This window comes from Plectropomus leopardus, chromosome 17 (genome assembly GCF_008729295.1).
Source record: "Plectropomus leopardus isolate mb chromosome 17, YSFRI_Pleo_2.0, whole genome shotgun sequence".
In the NCBI taxonomy this organism is placed as follows: domain Eukaryota; kingdom Metazoa; phylum Chordata; class Actinopteri; order Perciformes; family Serranidae; genus Plectropomus; species Plectropomus leopardus.
The window spans coordinates 1,836,719-1,861,148 of NC_056479.1; the positions used below are offsets into that span (position 1 = coordinate 1,836,719).

At 39.7% G+C, this 24,430-nt stretch overlaps 1 protein-coding gene across 2 annotated transcripts; it reads right to left on the reverse strand.

The window, feature by feature from the left end:
* Positions 1–534: 534 nt before the first annotated feature.
* glyr1 (glyoxylate reductase 1 homolog (Arabidopsis)) lies at positions 535–24,057 on the reverse strand. Of its 2 annotated transcripts, XM_042505029.1 has the most exons (16): positions 23,976–24,057; positions 21,773–21,809; positions 21,582–21,661; positions 21,359–21,497; positions 17,640–17,750; positions 13,092–13,175; positions 9,919–9,972; positions 9,360–9,410; positions 9,129–9,202; positions 8,391–8,490; positions 7,439–7,549; positions 7,237–7,338; positions 5,967–6,129; positions 5,066–5,245; positions 3,920–4,044; positions 535–1,639 (listed from the first exon to the last, which is right to left on the reverse strand). In XM_042505029.1, exons 1-16 carry the CDS (start codon positions 24,011–24,013, stop codon positions 1,565–1,567), a joined length of 1,524 nt encoding a protein of 507 aa, XP_042360963.1. In that variant the 5' UTR covers positions 24,014–24,057; the 3' UTR covers positions 535–1,564. The 2 variants fall into 2 exon arrangements, with proteins under 2 accessions (XP_042360963.1, XP_042360964.1); XM_042505030.1 differs by lacking the exon at positions 13,092–13,175.
* Between the last annotated feature and the right edge of the window lie 373 nt (positions 24,058–24,430).

Here is a 24,430-nt window from a genome sequence, read left to right on the forward strand (position 1 = left end):
CAAGCATAGTGCAGTATGTCTGTGGTGAACGGAATATTTTACAGTGTAAAAATAAAAAATAAACCTATCAGTGCTCTCTGATGACAAACTATGTGTGGAGACCCTGTTTCTAAATGATCTAAAACTGGTTTCCAATATCTGTACTGACATCTTTGTTAATTATGAGCAGACGTTCAGGATGAGTCCGTCATGAGCTAACAGCGGTTGATGTGGCCAATTTAACAGTCACTGTCCAGACCTGAATCAGGCCGTTTACTAACAACTTGGTGAACTTTGTGAAAACCTCTACTACGTAGTCAAGATCGACCCTGACCCTGTCATGTGACCACCTGCTATCCCTCCCTTTTTTAACCCAAAATCTGTTTGAGCCCGACAACAGAAATAAATAATAAAACAGAATTCATGTTAACTCTGATACCGTTACCTTTCCATATTTAGCCCAACTGTTCAGCTGTTTAGTTGTGTGTGTGTGTGTGTGTGTGTCTTGGGGTTAGACTGATGTAGCAGTTTATCAATAATTCCGAGTCCATTAGCTGCTGTGTGCAGAGCTTCAGATGTTGTATTTATTCTACAGATTTCAGTTTCAGTCTTAGACAGTCAAGAAACTATCCACCCACTAACCCACATCTAACTGTTTGATTAGCTTGGTTTTTAATCATGTACTTGTGTCCCATGATGGTCTAAAATTGGCCTTCAAAACCCAGCCACAACTGTTATCTCTAACTACCTGATAAAAACACCGTGGATGTCGGGGCTCAATGATGCCGTTCAGTTAAAATGCAACTCAGAAAGTGGATTCATCTAGTTTCATTGTAATATATTAAAAAACAAACAAAAAAAAACACTGTAAATGAGAACTTTTCCAAACACAAGAATAAAGGGTTTCAAATGTGGAAATCTCAAGTCTTGATGAGAAATATCAATTATTACTGCATTTTAAGGCCTCAACACATCTGTTGCTCTGTCCTTAACCTGTTCAAGAAAGATCATTAACACAAACGTAAAAGCAGAAATCATCTTGTCAAATACAGAAACAAGCCATGGCCAAACTGCACCAAGAAGACCTAAAAAGAAACATAAATAAATACTATTATTGAGAGACTGGAGGGGTTACAATATTAAGGCAATGCAGTGGCATGTTCTTGGTGTTTTCTCTCGTGGAATTCTGGACATTTAAAAGAAAAGCAAAGATCACACTCAATTAAATATACTCAACATTTGCACAGGAATAAAAAAAAAAAAACAATCTTCTTTAGGGTTTATGCATCCACAGAACTGCCCCCACAGCTAATTGCAGTAGTACAACCTGATCTGGAGCACTCATACAGCATAGATTCCCCCAGTACAGTCAGTGCAATGCTCAAGGTTGCCTCTAACAAAGGAATTACAACCCCATGACTTTTGGGCAGCTAACATGGCCGGCGCTGTGGCAAAATGAAATAAAACAACTAGAATTTAAAAAAAAACAAAAAAAAACAACAACAAAAAAACCTCATTACATGACAGGGGAGAAATAAGAAGGGATTAAAGACTGTGTGGTCCAGAGGAGAAGTCACACCTCGCTCTAGTGAATGTAGGCTCTGTAGACTGCAGATATATCGTTGTCTGACTGGTCCAGTGCCTTAGCCCTCTTGTAAACCTGCACAGGAACAGCAAAAACAAAAAGGACTCTGTTGTATTACACATGCTTCACTCCTGTTGTTATTTCAGGTTATGGATTCATTTATTGTTAGAAAGGATTCAATATTACTGCAAGGGGTTAAAAGAACATTTCAATTTTCTGTCAGCACACACAACAGCTTAGAGAGAAATAAAGGTAAAAACGCCTCTGCTTCACGGACGAGGGAGGTGAGGCGGAGATGGGATCCTGGAGCTTCAGTGTTAGGTGAGAGCGAGTTCGGTGTGCCTCTGACTGCTTGTCAGCAGCTGTGACACTTTATAGCTTGTAAAGCTAAAAAAAACTCATAGTTACACAATACAGTAATCTGTGTCCAGTGTTCTAAGTTAGTCTGTTAAATTCTGTAGTGCATCTGCAATGATCATTGTACTCATTTTATGGAAGGTATAGATATTAATCTACTCTGTGCTGCAAGAAAAGGCTCCACTCAGGCTGAGCTGCGGGGGGGCTCACATGTTTGCGCTGCAGTGCTGCTCACACCGACACAGAAATGTCTTGACTCAGTCAATAAACCATTATTTAACCGCTTGGTAAAATGATCATTCCTGTCACTATGTGTGGGACAGCAGTGGGCCTTTATCCTCTGCAAGGAAAAAAAAAAGAAAACAATTTTCCAAATGCCTAAATTGGAAAACGAATACCTAACCAATAAACAAATATTCAAATAGTCAAATATTTTGGTCCAGCCCTATTAAAACCTAACCTCTCCTGTAAATTATTTAAAATAATACATACATTTCACTATTAAAACCTTTAGTACAAGCTAAGGGCTGACATGTTTCCCCGCACCACTTCTTCTTCTCTTTCTTATTTCTTTTGTCTTGCATAAGGCAGGTTTGGCAGAAAGGTCTAGGCCTCTTGGTGTGTCTATGTCTTTAAATGTGCACAGCGATACATGACGATGCTGTGCACAGATGATGATCAGCACTTTTTGCTGCATGATACACACACTTCTCCCTCGGTTGGAGTGGCTGCAGGGTGGCTTTCTCTCTTTATCCAACCCTCTCTCTCGCCACGTTCTTCACTTTCCCTCTCTCTGTCACAGTACCCCCATTTTTCCACCTCTTTATACATGCAAAAGATGTGCCCATTTCATTAAAAACAAACAAAAAAGTAGATATACCACCATGTGGTTGCCTGCACAGCATTCGAGTTGCAGTTTACATCCAATGTCTGTGAAAACACAGCTGCTTCACACACAGAAGATCTCTACAATCAGCACAGTTTCAAGGTGGCTCTTGAGTTGTGACCAAAACATTTTATTTGGTCACCATAAACTTAAAATTTGACCTTTTACCATCAGATTCTAACCATGAAAATGAGATGGAGTGACCTTTACCTTTGAACACCAAATTCTAATCAGCCTGTCATTGAGTCCAAATGAGCGTTTCTGTCAAATGTGAATAAATCCCCTCAAGGTGCTCTTGAGGCATCACTTTTACAAGAATTAGACATAAGAAAGGTCACCGTGACCTTGTCCTTTGACCACCAAGATCTAATCCATTCAGCATTGAGTTCCCTCGCACAAAAAATTCCCTCAAGGTGATCTTATGATATCGCTTTCATATTTCATATCAAATGTCAGCACTTCATTTTATCCTGTTAGACATTTGTGTTATGTCATAAGTAGCAAAAGAATCCTTAAGTGATGGCCAAAAACATGTTTTGTGAGGTCACGCCCAGATTCTTATCAGTTTATTCCTCAGTCTTCAGAGTGGATGTTTGTGCCAAATTTGAAGAACTGCCAGAGGACAGTTTCCTCTAGACTGGCTGATACTGTAACATCATGAATTTGGTTTTCTCATAAGCCAACCAGTGTGGGATTGGTTACAGTTTTCCAGCTGGCAGAATATGTGAAGTCATTAAGCCATTAAGCTCTAGCAAATCTCCTATCAAACCTTTTATCGGCCCTCACTCTTTCTATTAGAAAAGAGCAGTATACCAAACGCCTAGGCAGCACCTTCTGTTTTTTTAAACCCTGAACAGGTCACCAGACTATCACAGGGCTGTCACATAAGCTGCATGCACACTTATATGTTTTCATTTTCAAACACAACGATCATGAAGGGTGTTAGCACCACTTCACAATTACTGTCCGTCGTTGTTTAACATGCTGAAAACACATATCACAATATGAGTGCTGAGTGGAAAGCAGTTTTTGGTCACCAGTTCAAAGGAATAACAGCAATAAAAATATTAAATTTTATTGCTGTACAAAGTAACAACACTGCTCAGTTTTACCTCATTGGCTGCTGCAGCCATTGGGGTTGGATGGTTGGCCATGTCACCCATGGAGATGGCTAGTCTCAGGTCCTTCTGAATATGTTTCAAATAGTAGTCTGGCTTGAAGTTGCCCTGTAAAATATCTGGAAGAGGCAAGAAAAATGGTTATTATTACCCTAACTTCAAAGATATTCTAAATTATTTTTGTTTGAAATTGTCTAACAGTGTTCATGTAAGCAGTTCTCTACAGCCACTCAAAACTTTATCAGGTAACATTGAAAAGGAACAAAAGAAAACCACGAGGAGGGCAATTCAGGATTCAGTATCTCACAATGGTGAGATCTCCTAACATAACAGATGTCACTAGGAAAATAACCAGCTTGGCAAAAACAAACAACAAACAAAAAAAACTTGGAGAACTTAATAAAATGTGTTCAACAATTCTCAGCTCTGTCACAGAGCCTCATGCCACAAAACGGATATAAATGGAAACACAACTGTGTAGCCGGGGAGGGGAAGGAAAAGGAGGAAAGCAGGAAAGGAAAAGAGAAAAAGAACATCTTAAAAAAGTATAGGTGTGTAGACATAAGCAGAAAGAATTAATAATACCAAACCAGGGGGCACCCGGTGGCTCAGTTTGTAGAGCAGGCACCCCATGTACAAAGATTATGTCCTCACCACAGCGGCTGCAGGTTCAAGTCTTGTCTCAGCCCTTTGCTGCATGTCAACCCCTTCCTCTCTCCCCATTTAACGCTACGTATGTCCTATCATATAAAGGCCATAAAAAAACCTAAAACAATATCTTAAGAAAATAAAAATAATTTTTTATTCCTACAAACTCGTCCATGAAATGTAACTCATTCCAAGCAACCAAAGCTCTCTTTGCTTGTTTGTTTTTGTTGTCTTTTGTTTGATTTTCTTCTTGTTTTGTCTTCTTTTTTCTTTTTTAAAGTATCTATGTTCATTATTGTTGTTGCTTTCGTACTTTTATCCAATATCTCATCTATATCATATATCATCTGTATCATCACTTTGTTGACTTTGTAGTTGATTATACAGTATGTATACACTAAATGGTGAATAAAGGGTTAAAAAAACAAAGATAAGCAGGGTTCAGGTAAGTCAGTACATAAAAAACCTCAGACCTCTTTTGTGTGGACTTACTTTGGCATTTCTGGTCCACAAAGGTGCTGGCCATCTGGCCCTGCGACAGGATATCCAGGAAGGTCTGCTGTGATTGGCCAGTGGCCTGGGCCAGCGTTAGCCCCTCTGCAATGGTGGCCATGAAGCTGCCCTGCACCATGTTGAGGATCAGCATCATCCTCGCCGCATTACCTGCTTCACCTGAAAACACACAAACATTTATAAACACACATAAAAGGAGGGATATGTGACAGTGACCACAGTGAAATAACACTCATCTTTAGTGTGTGTATGTCTAAAGTTGTGTTGGCCTGCAGTAAAGCATTCTGAAACTGAAACACACACTAGACAGGAACCAGAGGGGAGACTACACCATTTACAGCATTACAATCCACTAGTTAGCGAAATAAACAAGGTTCCATAAGGTTTCATTGTGATGTGTTCAAGGTCAGCTCAGTAAAAATGACTACTAGGAAAAGGTAATGACCGAAGAAAAGCAAGCTGGTGCATGGTGCCATGGTGCTTCATTTGTGGTGTGTCATTGCAAAATTACACTGCCAACTACTGGCCTGGCAAGCATACTACATTGTTTTCACTTGTTTTTGCAGATCTGTGTACATGAGGATTTTCACAATGTTATTATATGAACACAGATTTTTTTTTTTTAATGCAAAGGACAGATTTTTCTGGTTTTAGTAGGGCTGTTCTCGTCTAAACGTGGCTTAAAAATTATGTTTTACAGAAGGTTATGCGCTATGCAAAGACCATTAACTCTCTGGAGTCTTTGTTGGTTTCCTGGCAACTGCTCAGAGCCAAGACATAGCCCAGTTGTTGTTAACGTTTAAACTATTGTGAGAGTGTGAACCCAGAACATTTGCCTCACTGAACTGGGAGCTGTCGTGTATCACAGCACCCTACATACCCAGGAAGAAGGAGGTTTTGCCCATGGCCTGAAAGCAGCTGCTGCAATCCTCGTAGACGGTTCTGTCACCAGCTGCCAGGATGACCAGCATCCCGTCATTGGAGAGCTGCTGACTTCCTGCCACTGGAGCCTCCAGGAAACGGCCGCCCCGCGATGTGATTACCTGACATTCAAACATTAAAAAACAGTTTAACCATTAAGGAGAGTTTAGTGCATTTTACTGTGTTCATGTATATGGCATACATTTTGGCAAGATTGTGTATTTTAGTTGAATCAGTGAATTTCCAGCTCAGCTCCTACAATAAGTCTAAAATACACAATGGAAACTCAATTTTTACATTCAGACTGTTAAGTGCAAAAAATGCTCTACTGAAACCCATTCAAACTGACATTTTTGATCCCCCAGCCATCAAAGCATAAAAACATACATTGTATTATTTCTGGATGTCATTCTGGGCTTTTGAATTGGAATTTGTCATTTTTACTATTTTACACCTGATGACGTCATTTTTACCATATTTGACATGTGGAGAAAATAAATGCTATTTCAACTAGTTGCACTGTCACAATCAATGTTGAATCACTGACATATCCCAGACTGTCATCATTAAAAAAAACCCTTGCCTGTAGTACATGGAAAATAATTAAATTTTTGTGGGGGATTTTTCATCTCAAAAACATAATGGCATCATGCAAAAACCTGGCATTAATAATGTATAAAAATCAATGCTGCTGCTAGTTTTGATTATCACACCCCAGGCTGTGATAATCAAAAAATTAATAATCTACTAAGCATATAGCACTTGAAAATATTTTTTTTGTGTGCGTGTGGGAGGGTGGGGTCATCTAAAAAATAAAAGCATCATGAAAAAAACTTGGCATTTAGAGGATTCAAATTTAAAAAGAATGTATGAATATTTGATATTTATGATTAGGACTAATGTTGGCAAAAAAATTATGTCAGTGAAAGTAGAAAATAATACTCATGGTAATAACATTTTTTTAAAGCTTGAAGCACATTTGTGTGAAGAGCAATACCAGTGTGTGAAATATTAAAGGGGGCCCTAAGGGTTAATACAGCATTACTTATGATTCTCCAGTGACGATAAAAAACACTGCTGTAAATATTTCAGGTGGATGTGAAAGTTGCAGTCGTTCTAAGGATTCGGAATGGTTCCTGCTGGTAAAACTTTTTTGAAATCAGATATAGTGAGTGACTTTTTCCGGTGTACTTATAATAAAGTTGTGTGTTTGTTGAGTTAGTGTATACCTGTGAGAGTTCTGTGATGGTCTCCGGGTCTACAGTGGACATCTCTATGTAGCATTTGCCCGGCCTGATTCCCTGCAGCACGCCACTGGGTCCCAACACCAACTGGAGAGCAACAAACACACACAGAGGGTTTTTTTTAGCAACAAGCAGGTCATTCACACCTCCACAGGAAGCCATTTATTGTAGCTGAGCTGCTACTCACATCCCTGGCAGCCTTTGGGTCAGAGACACAGGAGAATGTGATATCACACATGGAGGCCACCTCTGCAGGAGTCCGGCCTAACCTGGCGCCCTCCTGGATGAACAGGTCACACTGCAACACAGCAGGCAGGGGTCATTTTCTAAAGCAGCAGCAGCATGCCACACATGATACATCAATGCAGCAAATGCAGCCAATATTGTCATTAAGAATCAAATAAGCGCTGCCAACCTCTGGTTTAATTCATGTCGTGGTGTCTGCAGGGATGCACCAATTTTGAAATTCTGGGCTAATACTGATGTTTAATATTTAAATCTGGCTTCTGTAATCAAACTCTCCTAATTGTTAATGTACCAAACTGGCTACATGACTGTACAACTCCTTTTCTACCAAAACTATAGCGTGTAAACAGATTTTTTAAACATGGGAAAACCCCCTAAAAATAGGTGATCCTGTCATTTTCCATTGCCAGTAGAGCAGAGTTGTGTACAGTGCCCAGCAGCAGACAATTATGCCTTACTATGTGTGTTTTTTTTCTTCTGACGTGTCATGTTCGACGCCATGGACAGGCGAGAAACTAGTTGGTAAGCAACATGGAAGCCAGAGAAATGTTACTGTGGTTACTATTTTTTTTTATATTTCTTACTTATTCAGTCAGTCGCTGCCCCGTTGCATCATGCTAGCTAAGGGGAAAAAATTGACACATTAACCCAGGTGTTGAATTTCCATCACAGCAGGAGCTGATAACTATTTGTGTCTACTGCAGAGTCATTTGACCCAGGTGTAATTGCAAATTGTTAACCTTTCCCATTGTATGAAAAAGCCAGATGTTTTGAACAGTGGTAGAGGCAAATGGGGCTGTGTCTACTAGGGACTTTTTTTTCTGAGGCCACCATATTTTTTTATGCTTTTCAATGGGAGGGTCATGTATTGACTCTGTGCTGGACGACAGTACCTTTTCTGCTGTGCGGTTCCACACTGTGACAACATGACCCATTTTCAACAGGTTGGAAACTATACCGCTACCCATCAGCCCCAGACCCAGGAAACCTATCCTGAAGGGCAAAGTCCAAGCACAACAAACAAATCCAAACATGAGCAAGAAATATTTACATTCTTATGTCCACGTAACCCATTAAAAGGTTGGTAACAAAGTCAATAATAGCAATCCTAGGTGTTAAAGAAATACTTAATACAAAATAACCATTTGTAACTGTTAGTTACGCCATGTTACCTTGAATTTGTGAGGAAAACTTTGTTTTTCTCACATGCCTCCACAGAAAATGGCAAACATATTGATATGATTGACTTAGGACCACATTTAACAACAGCAAAACTATATCACAATATCTGTTTACAAACTCACACTACTCGTGCAGTATAATCCAAGTGTCACTCATCCAGCTGTATACTGCATACTTCACAAACACAAGCATTTGCACTAAAAAATAGTTTTGCTGTTGTAAAACATGGTCCCCAATCAATTAATATGTTCTGTATTTTTTGTGCAGGCATGTGAGAAAAACAAGTGTTTCTTCATGAATTCACTGTAACCCTGAATGACTAGTTGATATAAAAATTGTCATTTTGTGGGTGAAGTATTCCTTTAAGCTCATGATCTGTTTTTTTTTGTTAAATGTGGTAAGTCATTTTGATAATGGTGTGTGATGCTGCAGTTAGGATGTGTGAATACCTTTTATCTGTGGGTGTGATGCTGCCATTGATGGCTGTGCTGTCTGCTGCTTGGATAGATGTTGACCCTGTGTCCTGCACATCAAAAATAAAACTGTCAACAAAATATCCCTAAAATTTTATTATTAAAGAAAAAAACACATTAAAATTCAAATGGATAGGTAAAGTAGATCCACTAAAGTTGGAACATTTTAACTGGTTAGTTTTACTCAAAGTTAATGAGATACTTCACCTCTTCAATGATCTTCAGGCGCTTGCTAATGGGTTCCATTGATGATGCTGGCTGTGGACAGTAAGCAAACAGACAGAAGTGACCAAAATTCTCTTCATACATCCCACTGTAACACCTATTTCACATTACAGTCACTACATTAAAGATAAACAATGCAGGATGTTCCCCACAAACTATGTATGGACTCATACAGCAGTAATCCCTCTCAGTTATCACTAATGACCCACTCTCTCTGTGTGTAGAGGTGTATCTGCAGGGACTCAGCCCTCCGCCTGGATATTGTTATTTCTTCCAAATTCTCTACAGTCAGGACTGTATGTCCCAAAGACAGGTAAAGATCTTTATGAGTACTGACTAAATCAGAGCCAGGCCGACATTCTCAGAAGAAAACATGAAAACAACTTTACGGAGTCTCAGATTTGTTAACAAACAAGATCAAACATGAAAAGCTGATAGGACAATATAAAACTCAAACCTAAAACTAATCCAGATGCAAAACAAGAGAAGAGAAAATATTATAGAACGCAAGTGTCAAAATACTGAGCATGATTCCTCTTACCTTCTCAGACTGGCTGAGTAGGAAGTGATGGAAATGTGGGTCATCTTTCACCGGCTGAAACAGAAGTAGAGTTCATTATGACAGCGTTCTCTTTGCTTATGTAGCGACACCTGAGTGCAGAAAGCATTAAGTCCACACCACACCATGCTGACACTTCAGGGCTCCCACCATGCTCCTGACACAAACTGACACAATTTTCAGGAATTTTGATTCCATACATGGCCTATAAATCAAGTTTTGCCCTTGATTTTTAATGATGAAAGGCTAATCAGCATCCCCAAATGTCTCTAAAGGCCCTGACACACCAAGCTGACAGTCGGCTGTAGGTCAATGTTGGAGTGTGCGTGGCCCTCGCCCATGCAGTGTGTCCCGCACCATTGGCTCTTGACTCAACTACATGAATGTTGAATTGGCAGTGGCACCTGACTTGTTATGAAATGACTCTGACTTGCATTGCAGCTTAACACATGGGAAGAGAAACAGAAGTGAAAAATGTAAACAAACTGCCAAAGTCGAGAGGATGCGAGGTCAAAACAAACTTGTTCTATAAGTTGATCGTTTTTCTCCTGCCATGAGTATATTTTGGCAGAAAAATTTCCTGATAGTTTGTGTTGTTCGCAAATCTGCTTTGTACTTTCAACATTAGATTGTTTTGTTAATTTGCTAACTGGCTAACTAGCATCAAGGTGATCTTCCTGTTTCATTTTTTAAATGGTAAAGACAGACGACCGCCATCTGCTAGTATAGGGGGGTTTCCTCTCATGCAGGCGTACGAACATACGTGCTGGTTGGCCACGAGTTTGGTGTGCTCATGTTCTAGCTTTTGGCTGAGACACTGCAACGTGAGGGGGGCTTATGTCGTCACTAATTCTCTAATTTCGGTTTGGTGTGTCTGGGTCTTAATTCCCCAAATACATTAAACAAGTCTCTTAAAACTCTACAATGTCAAAGAACTCCACATGGGTGAGAACCTTGTATGTGTTCAACTGATGTACTCATCAATCAGGTTAAAAAGCCAACAGCAAGTTATTTTTTATTTACTGACCTTTAGAATACTTACACCAACACAGAGCAAGAAGAACAAAGTTTTATGTTAAAAACAACTAGAAAAAAATCTACATGCTTTATGTAATGTATGAGATCAGTGGCCTCTGATTTGACAATTACAGGTGAATTGCATTCATTACTCTACACTTCTATGCTTATCACTGGCTCATATCCTGCAGTGAGTGTAAATGTAGTATAAGGTAATCAAAACCAAAACGTGTTAGCACGTCACAAAGTGAGAGAACTAACTTTTGCGTTTTATCTGTAACAGAATGGCTCAGTGTGAGTCCTTTGCAAATAGATGGCTTTTGACTTCAATGCATCAGGTGCTTGCATCTCTATTAATATAATCAGCTTAACGCACAACACCAGTCCCTGGCAGATTCTCTTCATGCTGTTCTACTTCTATTTTGGCCCACAAACATACAGACACATCAACAGGATTTCTGTCGTTTAGGTTTCTGAAAGCAGTAAAATTGCCAGATGAAAGAAGGAAATGAGCTTCTGTTTCCAAATCAGCAGACCATAAAGAGAGCCGAGGGCTACAGCAGCTCTCTGCTGGCTGACTGTGCTGTACTGACACACTAACTTTATTCAAAAAAGGTACACATCAAGGCAATACATGCTTTCCTCTATGAATTACGTCTACTTTAAAAAAATACTGTTCTTTCTGAATCACAGTACATGTTTTGATGCTGTTTTGGAATTCCAAAGTTGTGTTAGAACTGCAGCAGCACATTGGCCACTGTCGAGGTTTGTGAAAATGTTTTTATTAGGCTTGGGAGGTATCATGGTATTACATTATACCAGGTATATTTAGAAATCCCAAAGGTATGTTTTTCAATACCGTCATAAATCCATGGGGCTCCTCTTTCGATTAAACTCACTGTGTGTAGTGCACAGCACACACCACCAGAGCTCAGTCTCTGGTCTCTATCAGTGGAACAGACAGCTGAGCCTAAAGACACAGTGGTGGTGGGAGAAGTAACAGGACTGTAAACAGCCGGTGGCCAGCAGACGGAGAGACTGTGGGGAATAACATGATTTTTTTTTACATCTATTTTACTTTGACCAAACCAGAGCTGGTGATTGTTGGAACAGTGGACTTGTTAACTAGCTTCCTAAAAAGAGTAACTACGATGGTTTGGGTGAGTTTTATTTTGTTTCTTTTGAGTTTGAACAAAGTGTGTTTTATGATGGGTTAACATAGCAATTAAGCCTCGTCAGTCTCCCGTTATCGAGAGAAAACTGAATTCAAAAAGTGTACAGTTCTCTATTTAATACAGAAAATAGGTGTGCGAATATTACTTTTCTTAACATTTTGTGGGTTTCTATTGTGTATTTATTAGTGAGGAAAGTTGAAATTAAGAAGCACACTTGACATCTGGGGCAGGGACAGTAGCACCACTAGCACTGTACGTAGATCAACCGTTGGGAGTGCATTTTCTTCACACACACACATTTTTTCAGGAAAACATCGATTTTCAACCAGATCTGTGTCATGGTACTAGGTCCTGAATGAACTGTGTTTGCCTTACAGCTGTGCTGCGAGTGCCAAGACCCCCCCCCCCAACCAATGCACTGGCCAAAGTCCATCGGATAACATGAAAACATAACTGGGACCTTTGTTTCATTTTTATCTTTCCTTTTTTTATTTGCCTTACATGTTCAAAATTAATATCAATCCATCCATCCCTGCTGGCAAATGAGAAGGGAGTTTCAGGCACTCGTAACATGAAGCTTAGTCTGTCTGACACAGAGCTGGTTGCAAATCGGCAGCATTTCTTTCAGAGCACTGCATTCAGGGTTGTCGTCAATCCTGATCCCGACGAGCAGGTTAGCTCTCATTACTTCTGAACACTCATAGAAAGCAGGAAGCCTGTCAGGAAATCACACATTTCTAGGTCAACTCAGTCAAACCTCTGTCTCCTTTTGAGCCTCCACTTACAGAGTCAGTGACCATTTTAACAGCACACGCCAAACAAAGAGTTTGAGTAGTCAGGAGTGAGCACCAAACAGGTCAGAAGGGAAAGGTCTGCAGTTGCTGGTGATTAAAGCCAAAGCTTAAGGTCAGGTAGAAAAAAAAGCAAGGCAAGGCAGGCTTGTTGGGAAGGGGGTTCACCTACACTGCTTTCCCATTTGAATCCTGAGCCAGGTCCAGCCCCCAGCCTCTCAAGAGTGGACGGCTCGGGGTCAGAGTCAGTTAAGTCCTTAAGGAGGAGAGAGACACATATTCACCTTTTAATTCAAAAGGGTGAATTTTTTAAAGGACCATGTCCGCTGTAGTGGGGGTTTTCGGTCTTGTACTAAGGAGACAGTGTTGAGGGCCAAATATTAAATTCTACTGATTTCCACCTTACTGGGGTAGAGGCAGAAATCTCACATAGACCTGGACGAATAAAACCAAACTGATCTGCAGGGACAGATGCCACTAGAGATGAGAGAAAAAATGGGTGAACCAAACCTTAAAGTAAGGGTGAGAAATGTGGTATAACCCTTAGAGCTGGCTTTAATATTACACACACTTGTATCACTCTGTGCACAAAATGAGCTTTTCAAAATCAAGGTTTAAGAAAAAAAAATCATCTTCTACTTTCATTGAGTTATTTTATTTCACCAACATGCAATGTTTTTGTCATGATCCAACTATGTTTTTAGATTAAAAATAAAAATATTATTTTCAATATACTACATTCATATACATACGACAGCGGAGCACCTTCTCCAACAGACTGATTCAGCTTCGCTGTCGAAAGGACAGATACAGGAAATCTTTCCTGCCACAAGCCATCCACCTGTACAATAACTCACCTCTGTCTGCTCTTTAAACTCCGGTCTTAGCTCCATGTCACTCTACACTGCTGACTTTATTTTTATTTATTCAGATACTGTTCCGCACTTTACACATGTATATATGTATATATGTACAGTCTCTTAGTTTTTTAGTTTTTTTGAGCGTATTCCTTTATATTCTATTAATAATGTGTGCTCTTTATTCTCTTGTTCTTACTGCATGGCGCTGCTACACCCCAATTTCTCAGTTTTGAGATCAATAAAGTATATCTATCTATCTATCTATCTATCTATCTATCTATCTATCTATCTATCTATCTATCTATCTATCTATTCAAAGTAGATTAGCTGGATAATCACAGCCTGGGATACGTCAATGATTTGCAGCAACATTGATTGTGACAGTGAACCAAGGAAAATAGCATGTATTTTCTCTATATGCAGGATATGGTAAAAATGATGTCATCAGGTGAAAACTTGTAAAAATGACAAACTCCAACGCAAAAGAACGCAGAATGACACCCAGAAATAATAGTACATGTTTTTATGCTTTGATGGCTGTGGGATCGAAATCTGCAGTTTGAATGGATTTCAATGGAGCATTTTTTTAACCTTAACAGTCTAAATGTAAGAATTGTGTTTACACTACCATATGCATGAACACAGCCAAAATTAACAAAAAATGAAGAATGAAAAGCATGTAAAATGCACCAAACACTGCCTCAGGGTTAAAACATCATAAGCTCCTCAGCTTCTGCTGCTTAACATGGCCTTCTTAAAGCTGTCAAAATCAAGGTGGAAACTCCAAGTTTATGAGGTCAAGTTAATTATTAATTACTAGTTAAGTTATTTTCTCAATTACCAAGAACTAAAATACTGGAGGGTTTTGCAAACCAGACACTTTGAATTCATGTCACTTTAATGACAATCAACCAGAGGCTAGAATAGAATAGGGTTGCACAATTAATCTAAATATTTTTAAAATCAAAAGCCCAAAGTGCAGTACCAAAAGCACAGGAATTGCAATTCCTTGATGAAGTTAAAATGTGTCATGGCATACGATTATAGATGAAGCACTGTGTTGCCCCGATCTACAATGTTTCTACAGTACCCCAGACTGGACAACCCAAACACTGGTTCTACATAGGGACATTAATGCTTTTGTGTTGGCCACAGTAGTTAGCAGCCCATTAGCATTGAGCTGCATTAAAAACCACCAATTTCCATCATGACACAGATTTATTCAGTTTTTTTTTTTTTTTTTTTTTTTCTTACTGGTCTAAAGTCACCTGGGGTCTCATTTATTAACAGTGCATACACACAAAAAGAGCCCTGAAAGGGATGAACACCACTTCCAACACAAAAGTTGTGATCTATAAAAACAAAGTTGTTGGGAGAATGTGCACACCTGTAGGAAACTGACCCATGAGTGCGCACATTTTGGAGGTGAGAAATTTGACACAGACGGCCAGATTGCTCAAATTAAATGTGAGAGGCAGGATTTCACGTATAATGATGCCTTTCAATCACACATGAAATGTTGCCTAACAGCATGAGTTACTTATAGATCAACTTTATCGTAAACATTTTGTCCAGCCATTTTATTTGTGCTACTAGTAGTGAGCCTTTCAGTTGTAAAAATTATCAGACAACTTAAATCCTGCATTGAATTCGGCACGTTATTTTATCAGCACTGTATCACCATCACAACCCCCCTGAGGCGCAGAGGAGATGGCCGGACTGTGAGGTGCAGCCGACACTCAGCTGTTAAACGCATCTCAGACGGTGAAATGTGCACATGATATGGCATTAGGTAATTGCAAAACAGCGCGTCGACATTGTTAAATAATATCTTCTGATACTGATCATACATAACACCAAGTCCAATTGTATTTTTTGTGTTTGAAATCAAAGCAGTGAACATGACTGTGTGCACAGAGCCCACTGGAGACATCAGCCACAGCGATGTCTCCACACACACACTCATCCTCCCTGTTACCTCACATACAGTACATCTTCATCACGTGCACATATGAACTCTGTAAATTAGTCAAGTCTGGAAAAAAAGCCAGTGGCCGCTCTCGCACAGTCATTGCACTCCATATTCTCACTGTGAGTCCAAATCGAAATACAGGCTCAGTTCACAACAACAAATGTCACTCCCCTGTGTTCAATTATTAGTCTTTCATCCTGAAATGATCTCCCACGGTCGAGGATACCAATGATTGTAGTGATCATTTTGGCAAGCTGTGAAACAATCAGTGTGTTGCTGTAAACTGTGGTGACACTCAGCTCCCGTGATTCGCTGTGAGGATCCATTGTTCAGCCGGCTAATTGACATTCATGAGGTGCTTTTCTGGTTGAATATGAGGCTGACCCACCTGCATACAATTCCAAGTTGATTTAAGATCTATAAAAGGAAACTGTGGACTGACAGGTGTAAGTACAGTTTTATAAATAAGAATATTTTTCAGTGCAAGCAATTTTCAGCTTTTGTTCGCGTGTTCACTTTTACTATGAATCCTACGCAGTTTTATAAATGAGACCCCTGGTTCATTTGCTTTGAAGAGGAAAATAACTCTGTGTATAATCCAGCTCACTGTAAACATCTCCTGAACAATGGAAGGAAATGTGAGGAGTTTTTTGCTATCAGCAATCATCACCATAAGATTGTTTTTTCGCAATGGGAACTTCAAACTCAACCTCAACTTTTAAGAACCCTGTAAGGCTTTTACTACCAGGTTCTTCAAGTGTTTCTGCTGCATTTTACCAAAGTTTCATCTTTTAGTTAGTGACTCAAGCTCTCTGAATGATGTCCTCTAACAAATACTAAGGAGGACCTGCAAGTACCGTTTGTTCTGGTCCATTCACATGCTGCAGTTAAATCATTTCTTGTGATGTGACATCGCATTTGCCTGACCAGTCACAATCGCCATCGCTGGCAACCCCTGACCATGAAAAAGAGAGAGATAACTCGTTGCTCTGTAAGCTATAATCAGACAAAAGGTCAAAAACTTGTGTTGGCTGATCATGGAAAATGGGAAACAGCATGAAATCCAGACACCCCAAAATTGTGAAAATCGAGGAGGAAATTACATTTAAAAAGCCTTCATTATAGTGGCCAGATCACCGAAAAAGCCAACATGTTAGGAAGCCATCACGTCATCATCTGGGTCACATTATGGCTTCCTACTGGTTCTGGTTCCCATTTAAAGAGATAGCTGCTATAATAAAGGTTTTTTTTAATGTAGTGTCCCCCCTCATTTTTCAAATTTTTGGAGTGCTTGGATTTCCTTCCTGTTTAAACCCTGACAGTACCTAGAACCTGGATTTATTAAAATACTTTGACCAGTGCCCAAGTTTAGTTCCAGAGTTTCCTCAAAGCACAGGAGAGCAGTAGCAACAGACTAGTTCACTGGTACCAGGAGTCGGGATGGCTTAACACTTCAGGGAGAGCCCCAGTTCTCACTTTATTTTATTAGACTCAAAAGTTATATGTGTTTTAACACTGCAATACTAAGCAGGGATGCGATCACCGCAAATTGTAATCCATTAAATGCAGATTGCAGATTTAGGGGATGAAATTTCATCAGATTGCTTTGTGGTGAAAGCTCATGCCTGGAACAGAATTCGACATCAGATCTCTTTCTCAAGTTGACAGTCCCTAGTGTCAGTGAAAGGGTCTGTGCATGGCTCAGTGCAATAAGGTGGGAAAGATGGGGTTCAGACTCATTAAACATCTGGAAACCAGTGTCCTTCTCTTTGCTTTACTTTTTACAAGCCCCATTTTGCTTTGTTTTGTAAATGTTGTTTATTTTAAGGTAAACTATTTAAGTAATGCTTGACAGGACAATGGTTTAACTTGTAAGTGTCCTACTGACCTTCTCAGACGGGTCCTTCAGGGCACTGAGATCCTCATCATCTTCCTCCAGTATTTTCAGTGGCTTGTTTGAAGTCTTCTTTCCCTTTGAGTCTCCTTTGCTGTCCGAGTTCTGTTAAAAACACAGATCACTTTAGTTCACCCTGGTACGTTTAAAACTTTGGAAAATCTGATTACTACAACTCAATCAAGCTTCTATTTCCCTTATATTGAAAAAGAATAAAGATCCCCTTGGCTGCTCCTCATACCGACCAATCTGCTTTTTAAATGTGGATTTCAAGCTGCTGTCCAAAATGCTCACATCGTGCTTAGAAAATGTGTTACCAACCATCATCTCTCGTGACCAAACCAGCTTTATTAAGAACAGGCACTTTTTTTTAACTTAAGACATCTTTTTAACACAGTCTACTATCCTCCCACACCCTCTGTACCAGAAGCTGTGATATCCTTAGATGCAGAGAAGGCTTTTGACCGGGTGGAGTGGAAGTATCTTTTCTACACCTTGGAGAAGTTTGGCTTTGGTGGAAGTTTTATTGCATAGGTGAAGCTATTGTATTCATCCCCCTTAGCCTCAGTGAAGACTAATAACACCCAGTCAGTATACTTCCCTCTCCATCGCTCTACCTGGCAGGGTTGTCCCTCGAGTCCTCTTTGATTTGCTTTAGCCATCGAACCCCTGTCTATCGCGCTTCCTTGTGACCCCCGTATTACAGGTGTCTTCAGGAATGGACTGGAACAGAGAGTCTCGCTTTATGCTGATGATCTTCTCCTTTATATTTCTAATTTTTCAGTGTCTATCCCTGCGATTCTTACCATTTTTGACTCATTTGGTGCTAAAAATTAAAATTAAATTGAAATAAAAGCGAATTATTTCCATGAAATAAGGCTGCTTATGAGTACCCACTACGTAGCCTGCCATTTAAGATTTCAAAGCACTGCTTCACTTATCTAGGAGTTCAGGTAACTGACAAGTTTAGAGACCTATATAAAGCTAATTTTGCTCCCCTTCTGATTCGTGTCCAAGAAGACTTTGACCAATGGTCAGTACTGAATCTATCGTTAGTCGCCCAAATCAATTCCAATAAGATGAACACTCTCCCCAAATTCTTATATTTTTTTCAATGTATGCCTATTTTTCTCACTAAATTTTTTTTCGGTAGAATTGATACCATTATTTTAGAATTTATTTGGAATAAAAAACCTCCAAGGATAAGAAAACAGTTTTTACAGAGGCCAAAGGTGCTGGGGGGAATGGCTCTACTGAATTGTAGGTTTTACTATTGGGCCGCCAATCTTAGAATAATGCAATTCTGGCTACAGTATGATACAGCCACCGCCCCTCCTATCTGGCTTAAAATGGAAGATGCCTCCTGTGGTCCAGTCTCATTTCCAGCATTAGTTCATACACCCATTAAGAGTTCCTGTTCAGACTTCACAAAAAATGTAAGTGTCAAAACAACATTAAGAATCTGGAGTCAGTTCAGACGTCATTTTGGTCTTCAGTCATATTCTACATTAGCCCCAATAATTGCAAACCATGTCTTTCCTCTATCTTTGATAGATGGTGCATTTACAATTTGGTCCACCCTAGGCATTAAATCAATCAAAGACCTATATTTTAATAATGCCTTTGCATATTTTCAACAACTAAGCAACATTTCTTTAAATATCTTCAGGTCCGTAGTTTTGTTAGCAGTAGGTTCCCTCAGTTTCCTAATTTACCCACTGACTCCTTAAACATTATTAAAAAACTTTGGGAAGTGGATCTGGGAGAGGAGATTCCTGAGGAAGTTTGGGAGGATATCCTTGAAAAAGTACACAAATCATCTATCTGTGCAAAACATTGGCTGATCCAGTGCGAAATTTTACATTGCACCCATTTCACAAAGCTCAGGCTCTCTAAGGTATACACACATGTGGACCCAACTTGTGACCGGTGCCGCCAAGCACCAGCAAGCCATGTACACAAGTTCTGGTCTTGCCCTGCGTTAGACACCTACTGGGGAGAAATCGCTGGATCAATTTCGAGGGTTACTGGGAGATCTGTAGAGCTTAACGCTATGATTGCACTATTCAGTGTAACCCCACCCACAGTGCCAGTCTCCCCATTGAAGCAAACTTTACAGCCTTTGTCACGCTTTTAGCCAGGCGCCTGATATTACTTAAGTGGAAGTCTCCGAAACCCCCTTCACACACTCTTTGGATAGGGGATGTCCTTAATTTTGCCAAGCTAGAAAGAATCAGGTGCATAATGAAAGGCTTGCTGAGCAAGTTTTACATGACGTGGGACCCCTTTTTCAAACATGTTCAAGAGCTGGACTTTCCAGATATCCCAGAATGATTGATCATGTATTTAAGAGACATTAAATTGTGATATGACAGAAAGTTGTCCAACCAACAACAGTTATTTCACGTTTGTTTTTGGTTTGTTTGTTTTGTTGTTGTTGTTGCTTTTTTACTCAGGCCACTTATCTTAACTGATTTTTAAGTTTAAGTTTTTGTTTTTTGTCTGGGTGCTGATTTGATTTGTAGTATTTGTCTTGTCCTGTCTTGGTTTTGTAGTGCCTTTTCTTTCACTTGCTACAGATACTTTTGTTAAATCCCCTTTAGTTTGACTCATTATTACTTTCTTTTTGTACTGTCCTTAACTGTCTTGTTTGAAAAATTCAATAAACAGATTTGGGAAAACACAGATCATCAGATGATCATTTTTTGCTGCTGTTTTTGCAAGTTGAGATAGTTCTCAGCAGTTTGATAAATGAATGTGATTTTAAACTAATCTTGTCCAAAAAGGTTACAAATACACTGAGAAAAAGAGCTAACTGAATTCCAGGATGTTGAATTCACCTGTTCTGGCGAGCAGATGGCCGAAACAAAGACCCTAGCCTCATTCCCACTGCACAAAAACCTGCTAACACCTGCTAACATTGGGCTGTTTGATGCAATGGGAATGCGTACAATCGGCATTCACATCCGGGTCAAATGACTCTGCAGTAGACACAGGTTTTTATCACCTTTGGCTCCGACTGGCATTGATGGGAACACAACACCCGGGTGAACGCAGTAATTTCAGCTCCTTAACCAACGAGATGCAATGACGTGCCCTCACTAATAACTGTCCATCTCCTCCAAAGCAGCACTAAAATACAGATCCAAATACATCTGCACTGAGTTTGAAAGGGGGACTTAATTAGAAAGAGATACATAATGAGTAGAAACCACTGAAAAGTTTTCAAAGATCTCTGTTCCTGCCGCTGTCACCTGTTTACCTGTTCTGTTACCTGTCTGTGACGTTGCACGGACACACCAACAAGACAACGCACACACATACACAAGCCAGCTGACAGAGGGGCAGACTGTCAGAAGTTCAGTGGCTGTAGGAATACAGACATTTAGCAAGTTTACCCGCATTTAATAAAAAGCGTGTGCACCCACTAATTGCGGTGGGAATGACGTACATGTGTCCACTCCAATGAACACATGGTGATACTGAAGGTGAGACCTAGCAGGACTCACTGAGAAAAGTCTCACTAATTAGTTACTAAGTCATTCTATCAACTTCCATATTGGAAACAAGAATGTTCCACATGTGTGTTTGTACAAACTATAGAAAAAGCAAAGGAATTAGTTATTTCTGATGACGAGAGAAAAGCACAATCTATCGAGACGTGTTAATTACATCTCAGATGCTGGACTGTGTGTTATGGGACATCTCCTCACCTGTTCTTTCCCCTTTGCTTTCTTTAGGAAGTCCTCCACTGCATCCACCGCCTGCTGGAAGCGCTTTCCTTTGTTTATCTTGATCATCTCCTCTTTGTGGGCATGGTAGGGCTTCAGCTGTTCTACTTTAATCCAGGCACTGTACAGGCACACACATACACAGTTCTTACACGTGTGTAGGAGAAGGATCAGTTACAACAGGTGCCTCACCATCCATACTTACTGGTCTTCAGTTCCAAAGAATTTCACAAAATGGCATTTTTTGCCCCTGGGCTTTTTCAGGTCCTTAGGAGGGCTTACTACCTGCAATGGGAATAAATACAGTTCCAACATTAATGCAGCATTTGTCATGTTGTGTTAACATGTTGTGCTATTCAGCCTTGAACCAGCTTTTGGCATGTTTCAATTTCTCACCTTCCCTGGCCATGGTGGATAACGACCAAGCTTCCCCCTGAAAGAAGAGTGCTGCTTTTAGCCTGGTATACATCGTTATTGCTCTTACAGACAAACATTACAACACACTCTATGAAGATAATTCTGGCGATTCCCCAGGTCTAATTTTGTGACCAGCAGGGACCTGGCTTTGAAATGCACTTCTGCGGAGTTCCAATCACCAACATCTGCATTCACTTCAAGGGTGTACCATATCATATTTTTTACACTATCACAATACAATTTTAAATATAATAAGAAGTGTTCATACCATGATATTGGCAACATTTTAACTTGTTAACATAATGACGTCATACCACACAGCTACAACAACCAAGGTTGAAAGAAAAGTTGCTACTGGCTCCACAGTGGAGGATTTCGTTCTGAGCGGCTTCAGTCGTGTGGAATCAGTGGCGTTGTTAGGCCTGCATGTCCCGAATGTTTTGTAAACAGCCCTGGACTTTTTCGTCTCTTTCAGTATGATAATTGTCAACTTCATTACACGTTATACTTTAAAAAGTAAAACAATGCAACTCTAGGAAAGTAAAAATATTTTGAGGAAAATTATATCGTGTCTGTATCAAAACTAAAGCTGTCCAAGAGACTCACCAGTATAAAAAACCCGAAAACTACCCTCTTGCTGCAAGACTGCAAATATTGAGCAATGTGGAACAGCAGCACAGTGGAACAGGACAACTATAGGACAATACAGAGCTAAATACAGAGAACTAACCACAAAAAAAGATCATGTTTAAGCATAATACAGTAATAGTGGACTGATACCTCACATAGAGAGACAGGCTGTGGTAGGTGTTAATGATAAACCAATTGTTTTGTTTGTGTTGACAGGGTTGTACTTGTTCTTTTTGTCTCTCTTTGTTTGTAGTTATGCCCCCAAAAATTGTAGAAATTAGTGATGTACAGATCATTGGCCTGGACGATTATTGGGACAGACATTTTGCCGATTATCTGTATAGGTATTTTAATATAATGATTGCTAATAAAATTAATTAAAAAGTGCAAATTAAGTGTGCATGGGAGCAACTTTGTAAAACCTCAGGAAGCTATTTTAATTTATATTTTAACTCGACTTTATAAAAAAAGTTGCTGGGAGCTTGCTTTATAGTGTTGAACATTTCAGTATTAACAGATTAAACATTTGCTGAAGGCATTTAAACGAACTTTTATGTTGGAGTTTGTTGAATTCTAAATTCTAAATATGGACAGTCAAATTTCCATTTGCACTGTAAATGCATAACAGTTTCAAATATTGATATAAACTACTAATAATTGATATCGGTCCTGAAAAACACATCGGTCGACCCCGAGTAAAAATATTCTCTTTTGCCTCGGTACATGATTTTGCAGTGTTTTGAGAGATGTATCATCAACTACTGGACCTCACATTCACACAGCTGTCAAATGTAAATTTGAATTGAATTAAACTGAATCCGTCTTTAGCTTTAATTTAACAAGATTTCGCAATGCGTGTTGCTAAAATTTCAAGGCCACTAGCCCCAGTTTCGTGTATGTCCTGTCACTTTGCAGTCCATCATGAGCGATACAAACTGTGCTACAAGGCAAACACGAGACGAGCAGTTTGACGTTGTTCTCGACACAAATAAGTTTTCTATCTGGGTTCTACTGACCCAAATTCAGACTCGAAGAGGAACCTGTAACTCATTACAGACAGTCAACAGAGAGAGAGCAACAGTTAACACGGAAGACAAGCAAATGTGAAGCTATCGACAGTTAGCCAGATATCCGCTTATGCTACGGTGCTAGCGAAGCTCGTCACAGATCACAACATTTCAACTATGCTGCAAATTGAAAGTATTCGGTGAAGCTTTACACGTAAACGCGTCGGTGCAAGCACGGACATTAAGAAAGACTCGTACTACCCGGGGACAAAAAGCCTTTGTTCGGTGTACCGTCAAATCTTTTGTGAGTTTTCCGTTAGCTAGTGACGTTAGCTAACGACGGCTGCTGGCTGAGTCAGCTTGGCTAGCAATTTGTTTGGGTTGACCATCAACTAACCGAGTACGAAAACACTTGCATTTATCACGTCTGGTTAACAACGACATGCATCATTAACGCTGAACTAACTCATAAAACATCGTCGTAAGGAGTGCGAGATGATTTGGCAGCAGCAGAGGCGTTTGACAGTGTTTAAAGGTTATCTCACCACACTAGGTCCCCGATCCTCAAATGCACCGTCGCCATCTTACAACTTTAATAAAACGTCGCACTGAATGAGAGGAAAAGACAACACACACCCACTAATCACATGTGAGGACAAGCCCTTCCTCTCCATCTAACATCCGCAACTCTCTTTATCACTTTTCATATAGATGAAAACTACGTCCCAACGAGCCTAAACATACAACACTTATAAATAGTAAATATGTTTAATATTTCAAGAACTGAACGCCAAAAAGAAGGAAATTACTTTATCATTAAACCAACAGAAAAGCAGACGCAATGGCAAATCTAAAGCCCACTTATGAATAGGTTTATAAAGTAAAGTTATATTATATTTGAGTATAATATTTGGCCAGCTTTTAATATTAAATGAGATCCGTTTCTATTTCTGTATCATAAGTGTTTCTATGTTTAGCTCTTTTTCTCAGGACCTACTGC

Coding starts and splice junctions, on each gene's coding strand:
- glyr1 (XM_042505029.1), bottom strand. CDS start 24,013: ATGGCGACGGTGCATTTGAGGATCGGGGACCTAGTGTG. Junction 21,498..21,581: donor TTCTTTGGAACTGAAGACCA/GTAAGTATGGAT, acceptor GTGCCTGTACAG/TGCCTGGATTAAAGTAGAAC. Junction 4,045..5,065: donor TGTGGACCAGAAATGCCAAA/GTAAGTCCACAC, acceptor TGCCTCTTCCAG/ATATTTTACAGGGCAACTTC.